The following is a 10,306-nucleotide window of genomic DNA, read 5'->3' on the forward strand; positions in this document are numbered from 1 at the left end:
GGTGAAACTAGACGTCAATGATGACATCCGCAAATAATTCTTTCCTAAGTCCTATTATGATAAGGCATATGGACTTCATCTATGAGTTTTTACAAGGGTGTATGCTACTTCAATGAAGAAGGGTTCACTGCTCCCAGGCAAACGTTAATCTGTCCCAATAAAGCCTGGTATGGATCTGCATTGGATAATGTTACCGCTACACACATCAATGGAATGTATTTATAATCTGGCTCTCGCAGTATATTTCATTTCCTTTAAATGCATGCTTCCATGGAGCATGACAGGAGTCCAAATGTTATAAACATTTTAAAACATTATTTCGTTTTAATCACCATTATTCGCAAAGTACATTTATAGTCAAATATCGAAACAACAGATATAGTTAAGTGCAATGTATTAAACACTGTCCATTATGTAGAATACATAAAATAGTTTATAGTTATATCCCCTCCATACATTCTTTTTCAAATCTAAACAAAATTGTTAGACATCTGAATAAACTTTACAGAAAATAATTACATTTCACAAACAACCTTAGTAGATGGATAAGATGGTGGGGTGGGATAGGTGGGAGGGTATGAAGTTTAATTCTGACCAATTTAATTTTTCTGATATGGTCAATCATTTTCCCAAGTGCCAACAGTCCTAATAAACTTTAAATGCAATTTACAGGTGGCATGTTAATGTCTGTTTCACTTCGTAGGGCGACCCTAATAAGTTCCACTGGAACCTTTATGGCAACAGTTCCTTGAAAACGTGATGTATATTGTACAAGTTCTGCAAATCAACATCTGACAATACTGAGTATCCCAGTGACACGGCCTGTACACTCTCATATACATTACATTCAGCAACAGGCACGGCCTCTTCAAGTTTTAATAGTCAAAACATTCAAAGTGCAATAGATCAGTTTAGCACGTGATCTAATGTACTCCTTTCAAATGTAACGCGTCCTTTGAATTCCATTAGTATGTAAGTGCACCAAGGGATTTTAGTTTACACATCTTTCAGATTTGTGTATTGTCTTCCTTTGCTCATTCTCCATTGTTAGAAAAACGCAGACGGTAAATATTCATTCATAAACATCAACCACTTTGAATAATAAAACCGCCCCTCATTAAAGTCGTGTCATTAGTCATAATTACGGGTCCATTCCCATAATTAGAATTAACACATTTCCTTTGGTAAATCATTTTGGCAAATGTGTGCATCTTATCAATCGTAATTGTCTCAGCTGTGCCTGATCGTCAGCAGTCACTAAAGATAAACCTTCTTACATATGGCAGTCATATGTAGTGTCAACTACATGAAGGCTGTGTATTAGAAGTCCAAATACTTCGAAGTAAAGCTCCTGAATTCATAGAGAATGGCCTTAAAGCACGAACACCAGTTTATGAATGTATCTGTCATCTAAATAATCGAGCATTGACGTCCTAACCCTATGTTAAAGATTATTCCAAGCTATGTGGTCCAGAATGGTAGCATATTTGGATTATGTAAAGGTGGAATACCCTTCACGTCCGCGTTTCTCCTAAACGACCCCATTATAAAAGTGACTGGATCAACCTCGTAGAAAAGCTTGTGTCACGAAGCTCGGTCGCGAAGTTAAGTTTATGGTCGAAAAAAGAACAGAAGTTTTAATTAAAAGTTACATTCTGACAACACGACTGCTCTTTTCTTTCCTCTCCGTGTTAGATTCACTCAACAGCTGGGAGTTCAGGCTCCCTGTTGGCCCACAAAACTAAACCATTAAAACAAAGCTGTGTGCGGTACATAGGCTAGATCATTGTTGCAAGCAAATCTCCAATTGGAAACGTGCTGCTGTCATTCTCCCACATACTGAAGTACACCTGTACCTGGGAGCAAGTTTAGCAAAATCGAATTCCTGATTGAATGGTTTCAGGAGTAGTTTAAGTGCAATTTATTTTCTAACATCGGGAGACAAGGAACCAATAGTACGTTTTCATTTGGTGGAAAACGTTGTTGGCAAATAGTGTAGTTTTCTTGCTAATAGAACACCCTGCAGATGTCAGGCAATATGCCTCAACCTTTGCAAACCATCATTCATAACGTGGTGATAGGGCTATAAATAAGAGGATGAAGTATTATGACAACCGTTTTTTTTCCTAAAGAATTCATCTAAATGTTATTTCCCCTTTCTCAGTCTGACTTAGTTACTTAAAATAAACTAATGATCTCACCACTTAATGGTTTACAATGAATTCACAGCAACGTTATTCTGAAGAGGTATTATCCCTGCTTTCAATGGTAAAGTCAAATAGATTATTACAATAGATTTGCCCCTTAACCTATCCAAAAAAAAAAGACTGCCCAGTCAATCTGCAATTTGAATGTTCTTGCACAGATATGCACATTCATTGGTTATTTACCTAACCAAGACTGCCTATACCTCTCCCCATATAAAAAAAAGCCTGGCACCAATCCTTGGATGTACTGTAAGGCATTTGACTTGGCTATGTTCATCTTATATACATGTGGTGTATACCAAAGAGTTGTCCCACAGAAAGAGACTTTGATGCAAAAGAGTGGGGGAGGCAATACAGGGGGAGCAATTACCTTCGAAAGTAGTCAAAAGTTTAAACAGACAAGGGAGTTGGGTGAAACCAGTTCTAAGCATTATTGTTATCCTCTCAGCATATCTCAAAGTCCTTGTATCATGGGAGGAATCCCTGTGTGCACATGGATAAATAACTTATATATAGCTATGTAAGTCGACATTTAGAACAGGAAACACGAAATACAGCACCTCGCTCAGTACAACTATTTTGTTTATATTTTACAGAAATAATGGAAAGTGCAATTGGCATTGTATACTCAAAACACACATTGCATTTAGATTTTTTTAAAAAGAAAAACATGTTGTAATCGTAAAGGAAGCAAGAGTCCGGCCACTGAAAACAAAAGTCAAACTTAATAATTGTAATCAGTTCTGAAGCTATTTACTGATGAATTGTTATAACTTGGGCCATGATCTATGTCGTATGCCGGGACAAAGCATCCTCTAAGTCCGATTATATCTACAAATGAAATTAAGCAAATTAACAATGCTACCATCATATACATGGGTGGGCACGTTGACTGGCAGTTTGGTGAGGCGGGCAATTCGACACCAGCCTCCTCCTCAATCTTTATCTGGGTAAAAGCAAACCTGAAAACGCTGACTGTTTTGGCCTTAACCCCTTTATGTGTTTAATACAGTTTTACCTAACTGCACCTGAAATACATCCCACAGCACAGGCCTAAGTAAACGGGCACTTCATTTTTGAGCATGACGGACAGCTGGTATTAGATTAAGATTTATCTGCTCCCAGGAAACTATATACAAACCCAGAACAAAAAAAAAGAAACATTTCTCCAGCAACAACTCGAGTGTTGTTGTGACTGACAGGTGCTAGTAACGATCAACGCGCTCCCACCAGGATTGTCAAACAAGTTTATTTCTTTTTTTAAACTTTCTCTTTGAAGAATCCTTCATCTGTGCTGCTTTCTTTAATGGTTACGGTCAGAAAGTTTGACGTGACGTCCGTGACCACCACTTTCTCCAGATTATTTAGTGATGGGCTCCAGGACTCCTCTGGCTCCGAGAGAAACCGGGAGACTGGGTGTTTGGCCAGCAAAGGGGACTTTGAAACAGGCCTGTCACTGGCCACACACACACTGTTCCTGGGCACCGCGCCCTCCAAAACGTGCTTACTTTTAAGTGCAGAGGTGTCTATCCCTGGTTCACTCTTGGAAGTGGCGCTTTCCATGCCCGGCTTAGTCCGAAGGGTATGCGAGTCTGCACCGTATTTATTTTCCCCGTAGCCCAGTGGGGTGCGATTTAGCTGCGTTCTGGGAGCGGCGTGACCTGGCACAGCGCTGCCCAGCTTCGCTTCCTGCCTCCCAGTCAAGTGGATTAGTTCGCTCTCCACCTTGTCCTCCAGCTCATCACTCCCTGAATCAAGCTCCTCGGATTTCCTACGTTTAAAATGGGGGTATGTCGGTGTCCTTCCTTCCACCTCCTCCGGTGTGCTCCTTTTGAGGGAGCCTGCACGTACAGCTGGGCCATCCTTGTAGTCCATTTTGTTGGGTTTCGGCCCCTTCTTCCTGTGCTTGAGAGAACCGCTTTTCTGGTGGGCCCTGGGGAGCTCCTCGACTCGAGCACTCCTTTCTTTGGAAGTCTCTCCCCGGGCAAGGCTGCTATGCTGCAGAGCGCCCGCGGGGTCTCTCCGGAGTCCTTCCCTGGACCTGGTGGAAGAGAAGCCGGATTCTTGACCAGACCTGCCCGGGTAAGACATCCTCAGTCCCCTCGCTACATCACTCCGGAAGGCATATGTCTTTGCTTTCGCCTGCCGAAGAAAAGAACATAACTACTATTTTTTTTTTAAATCGTTGAAGGGAAGGGAAATACGTATTAATAGAGTTACAGACAAAAACCCCCCAAATCAACCACATTTTGAGGCATTAAAGAGCATTTACCTTCAGTAAAAACGTTTTAGGTTTAGGTCCACGTTTTTTTGGCCCGTACATTTCCCTTTCTCGTTCCCTGGAAGAGAAAACATGGATATTGTGGCTTTCACTGGCGTTTAAAGGAATCTTTTGAAATAATTGCAGAACCAGTTATAGAGATCTTTTATTTTAATGTCGCTCAAAGGCCTTCACCTCTCGTCAAAGGCTGATATCAGACGGGCGTCCAGGATATTTTCTTCTGGCTCCCACGTACTGTACCTTAAAAGGCGATTTAAAAGATAAATAACGATACAGCTCAATGCAATGGGCGCTTCTGCGAGTTGTAAGCACTGCAATGCTGATACTTACTTCGGAGACCAGCCCTTCCATTTCACCAGGTACTCGACTCGACCCTAGGAAGGAGAAGGGAGGGAGGAAAGAGAGGGAAGGAGGGAGGGGGGGGGGGAGGGAGATGGGGAAGAAAACACAACAAACCTGTCATAAAACATCGCTTAAAAAGCTGCCTGGGTTGGAAATGGCAGAGAGCAGAGTTGATCTGCGGAGGGACGGCTCACATACTTTCCTGATGCGTCGCTTGAGGAGAGATTCGGCCGCGAAAACCCTCTCCCCCACGGCCGAGAGCTCCATGATGTTCACTCGCTGGCTCCCCGAACGCAGCAGTGAAAGCACTTGAGCTTCCCTTCAGCTGGAGCCTCACTGCCAACCCATAATACTCCCACTGGCTGACGTCGTGACCAGTCTCCTCTGCCACTTGGTAACAACCTCCCCTTCCCTTCCCTTCGCCTAGCAACAGCACGGGTTGCTAGGCGAAGGAGGAGTCGGGAGAGCGCTGGGGGCTGGGGGGGTGGGGGGTGGAGTCAGCGCAATGCTGACGACTGGGACGTTGCGTCGGGAGCTGATTGGCGGATCAGCGCACGGGGGGGCGGGGTCTGCTCATGAGGAAGTGATGTGCTGTGGAGGAGCTGAATGGCCAGCCAGGATCCATTTTGTTGGAGCTGTCATTGAACTGGCAGTGCAGTTTGGCAAATGGAAATGTATTAGCAAACGCCCTCCGTCATTAAAGTTGCCAGCAATATCAATGTTAATGTTAAAGCTCTGGAACAATTTGATGATATTCGACATTATTACAACATAGCTTCGTCAACACTCCCATCCATGATCATGTTATTATGGTAGAATATTTTGCACTTCTCTTATCGATATAATCTACACAAAATATTAGATATTGCTGCTTCAAATAGCCATCTTTGTAATAGTACAGTATTCATTATAAACGCATATAATCTAAATTAACGAGCCAGTGTAGTCCGCATATGTGATAAAAACATTACCGAGAAAGGGCACTATTGGCATGTCAGTCAGTGCACCATAAAACGTGTCGATACGATATACATTTTAGTGTTTGTATTATACTGCCTTTCTAATATTTCTAACCTCCCGTAGATAATATTCCTGTACAATGCATTGCAAAATAGCGGTCTCCTCATTGTGCAGTCAGGTTAAAACATTCACAATGACAATGTGACTAATTAATTACCACATCCATGACAATTTGCAGTATCAGCAGATCTATCAGTAAACAAAGCCGTGAAAAGCAGGCTCGCGTAAAGAGGAATCTATTTCTGTAAAATACGATGCATGCATTTCATTAATATCTGGCAACTTCTGGTTGGTGTATGCAAAATTACACGTGGAAGCGGTTAATATCATCATAATTCAAATCAGAAATATTCCTGTAGCAAGAGCAATCTAATATGTAGAATACTGGTTCTGAATGAATTGTAAGTGGAAAATAAAGTATTATATAAACGTTGCATTCATTTCTATTAATTTATGTCATCAACATTCGAAGTAACAATTTGTCCATTTTTTGATTTCGCTTGTCCAGTCATTTATTTTGCAACTGAATCTGAATTAAAACACCACAGGGAATTTTTTATGTACATACTTGAAATTATCTTCCACAACAAAATTGTAACATGTGTCTCTGTGATTAGATGAAATGAAGGAATGGACGCACAATATTGGGCAACATTCTATTTTACTGTTTCAAAAATTCTGTGATGCCGGAGTAAATTGAAATTGATTTGATGTATTGATATTACCCTCGGATAAGATTCTGCCTTACTTCAGGAACCTTTATCTGAGTTATCAACTATAACACGAATGTTCTAGTATAAACTTTCATGTGTGGTAATAGATGGCGCTATGGGTGAATGAAGACAAGCGCTTAAAACCACAGAGGCCTCTGGTGCCGAAGATACAGTTAGTGCTGCTGCTACCTGAGGAAAAGACATGTTAGCTTTAAACTTTGAGTGATTCAGTTATCACACTAGACACTAGTAGTGTAACAAAGGGCGTTGGAAAAATAATCAGTTGAACCCTTAGAACATGTAAACGAAGGTTTCAAAAGGTTGAATCAGATACCTTAAAGTATGTTTAAACAAGTGCATACTCGAATTTACTTATAGAACATTCTTCTCTGAAGTATTGTTACCACCTGCCGTTATTATAGAACAGCCCTGTTACGGTTATCCAGCATAATCACTCACAAATCGGTTTCGCTCTTCAAGAGTTTGGAGAATTATATGGACCATCAATAATAACATTGCATGCAGTTGACTGTTAGAGCTTAGAGCAAGTTATTATTAGGCTAGAAATTTATTACCGTCCACAATAATCTGAAAGTAGATATTTACTACCTTTTGTAAATTTAAAGCGACCATATAGTTTGGCAGCATGCACATGTTTGAATGACGCTGCGGGGTGTAATACATCTCTAAGGGTGGTTATCCAGGAACAAATTGGACATAGGTTTGTAACAATCAAATACATAATAATCCTGGTACACTTGTGCGTACCATTCTTTGGACTCTCTGCGTGTTGCAACATGTTATTTCCGGACATGTTTTGTCCAATGCGACCTTCCTCACAACTAAAATGCACATTGCAGTTAATGTCATGCTGCAATGCTATTGCTGTTGGGCGTGGCAACATAAAGCTTGTGAATGTGATGTCGTGATCAAATCTAGACTTTCGTCCTTTTTCCACTCAACACCTTGAATAAACATGTACTGAATGGTGAATATGTAGATTATATGGTGCTGCTGATTTAGTTCATTTAATTCTGAATAATCGCGCCAGGCTTCCAAATTAAGCAAATAGACAATTCACTCGGGTAACTTTCCCATGCTTATTCTGTAGTTGCAGTTGTATGAGTCTTTGCATCCTTTAAACATCAGATTCTGGAATAATGTTTGGAATTAGAGATATTGTGCCGACCTTTGAAGCTATGGATCTTCTTATGTGTTGGGTTGATCTGTTAGAAATTCTTTCGGAAACAATAAATAAATTAAACTCTGAACATGATACGGGGTAGTTATTTTCAGAAAATGTCTGGGTTCCCCTGGGCGTCTGTTAATAATAGGGTTTAAAACAGGCTGATTAGTCGTTCCTGATGCTGAAATACCCATCCCCCAATTCTCTATAAATAGGAGAGCGTAAGACTATCTGTTAGGAAGTAAGTAGGGACTGACAAATTACCTGACTCCGTTTTCAGCTATGAAATGCAGGATGCCTTTCCTACGCAGCAGCTAAAGCTCCTGGCTAAGTTGCAAAACTCATTACATTAACACTGAAATCATCAATATCAATCGTATCTCCATCCATCCATACTGCTTGTGAAGAGGTGTTTTTAGATCAGTAGATCAACTTGGCTGTTGGATTGCTAACACATGTGGAACTTTCATGCAGTAACAGATGGAGCGTTTAGGTTACAAGTCTGGGCGCTGATCCTCTTTGGAGCCTCGTGTATGGCATCATCGGCATATTTTGAGATCCTTTACGGTTGAAAAGTTGCTCATTTCTTATGAGGGCATTCAATTTTGGAAAGGGTGAAGAAGATCAAGATTAGAGTTTAGTTGAATGTTCATGAATGGAGTTTTCCTACACTTCAGTCACTATCCTTTAGAACTCTAAATCTGATGTGGCCGTTTTAAAAACATTCAGCTTTCTCAGTACGTCATAAATGTAGAAGCTAGAAGAGAATTCACTATCAACTTTTGCAGAGGGCAGATTCTTCTCTGTGACCCCAGATTATGTTGTCAGTTTTGTTTTTGAAACAGTTCATTGTGCTGATGGCATCTATGTAGAATCCATGGTTAAGGATGAGCTGGTTCTTATAGTCCTGCAATGAAGATGCATATCATCAAGACTAGAATTAGGTTTAGTAAAGTTGTTATGTTTTCTTAAGGAAACATAGCGTGACAAAGACTAGATTAACTCAGATCAGGAGTTAATGGGAGCATTGCATGCAACTAAAGTAAGATTATCTTTGTGATTGTAAAATAGTTGTGGTTTATCATGTTAGCAGTTATTTGTCTATCTCTTACCATTTGCATGATTCAAATTCATGTAAATATGCGACTAGATTGAAATGGCAATGCTTTATGCAGCATGCTGAACATAATGGAAATGCAGGCTCCTATCATCAACATTGCCATGATTTTCACTAATACTTGGAGAAGATGACAAGCTGAACTTGTACAGCAGTTTTTTCTCAGATGATAGAGGCTCACAGGACTATGACTATAGTCCTCACAAGGACAACTCTATTTTAACTCGATTTTCTTCACAGTGATGAATATTTTGAATTAGAAACTTTAAGTTACACCTGAACACAAATGCATAAAAATGTAACATTAGGCACACTGCCAAACCATTTTCCAAGTGCAGTTCCTTTTGTACTGATATAGCCTTTACCCACATATTGGATGTAATAGGCAACCTGCACACATTTCCAATATGAAACCAATTATGAATTATGCTTTAACCAATAATCTGCATCTAAAGCTATACCTGTCGTTCCTCTCACCCAGTCTGCCAATGTAAGCTTAAGTAGTTAAATGTTATTGTCAATTACAATGGATTAGATTGTCCAATACAGTTTTATTTAAGACCCTTGCATTTGGCAGAGAGATGGCATTTCATTCATCAGTATCAGCTAGCTTCAAATCCAGTTGGTAATATGAAAGTCAATGTTCTAACTCAGTATATTCTCCCCTAGCGGTCACGAATGATGGTTTACGTTGCATTGTTAGGATCGGGGGACATTGAGCAATACACATTGAAAATAACGATTTAAGTCTATTTATTAATGGAAAATGCAATTTTTTAAATTTCTTTACCAACAGATTAAGTTGTAACAGTAGCACCTAGGGCCTTTAGAGACTAGTCTTTACATTGAATTTGCACGGATCCAAGTATGGCATCTTAGATGGAGTAGTAGAACATCAGCGTCTAATATTGCCTAGCAGTAAATGCACTTGATTGCAATCAATTGACCATGGGTTTGGGTTCCAGAGTGCCTTACATTGTAATATATTTAACCCAACAATTCTACCCCTTCCCTCCCCGACATACCTACATATTAACAAATATGTTCTATTTCCATTGCCAGTTTAAAAATAAACGTTTATATTTTTGAAAAAATAAGGTCATAAACACAAGAGTAGGTTATTCAGTCCCTCGAACCTGTTCTGCCATTCAATTAGATCATTGGTGATCTCTACCTCAGCTTTATTGATCCTTTGATCCAAACCCAAGATATCTTCACCTAATAATACATCATTCCAGAACCATAGCCAACGTGAAATATCTTTTGTTTGCGGATTTTTAAAAAATTGCGTTTGAACAATGGATATTGAAAATGTCACGGGAGTGGGGTGTTGGGAGGGATTACTGAATTTTACAACATAAAGATGTTGAGTTCAATCTAACAATTGCAGTCATGAAAGAAGGAGAAATATTACACTGACTGGTATTTCCACATTGCAGT

General features: G+C 40.0%; 1 protein-coding gene across 8 annotated transcripts; it reads right to left on the bottom strand.

The window, feature by feature from the left end:
- Nucleotides 1-304: 304 nt before the first annotated feature.
- Nucleotides 305-5,224, bottom strand: LOC121293587 (chromobox protein homolog 8-like). 8 transcript variants are annotated; one of them, XM_041216653.1, is made up of 5 exons: nt 5,029-5,224; nt 4,819-4,862; nt 4,663-4,728; nt 4,480-4,546; nt 305-4,370 (listed from the first exon to the last, which is right to left on the bottom strand). In XM_041216653.1, exons 1-5 carry the CDS (start codon nt 5,095-5,097, stop codon nt 3,468-3,470), a joined length of 1,149 nt encoding a protein of 382 aa, XP_041072587.1. In that variant the 5' UTR covers nt 5,098-5,224; the 3' UTR covers nt 305-3,467. The 8 variants fall into 8 exon arrangements, with proteins under 8 accessions (XP_041072587.1, XP_041072588.1, XP_041072589.1 ...); XM_041216654.1 differs by having other exon boundaries at nt 305-4,349; nt 5,029-5,223; XM_041216655.1 differs by lacking the exon at nt 4,663-4,728.
- Between the last annotated feature and the right edge of the window lie 5,082 nt (nt 5,225-10,306).

This window comes from Carcharodon carcharias, chromosome 22 (assembly GCF_017639515.1).
Source record: "Carcharodon carcharias isolate sCarCar2 chromosome 22, sCarCar2.pri, whole genome shotgun sequence".
NCBI lineage: Eukaryota > Metazoa > Chordata > Chondrichthyes > Lamniformes > Lamnidae > Carcharodon > Carcharodon carcharias.

Coding starts and splice junctions, on each gene's coding strand:
- LOC121293587 (XM_041216653.1), bottom strand. CDS start 5,097: ATGGAGCTCTCGGCCGTGGGGGAGAGGGTTTTCGCGGCCGAATCTCTC. Junction 4,863..5,028: donor TCAAGCGACGCATCAGGAAA/GTATGTGAGCCG, acceptor TCTCCTTCCTAG/GGTCGAGTCGAGTACCTGGT. Junction 4,547..4,662: donor ATATCAGCCTTTGACGAGAG/GTGAAGGCCTTT, acceptor TTTCTCTTCCAG/GGAACGAGAAAGGGAAATGT.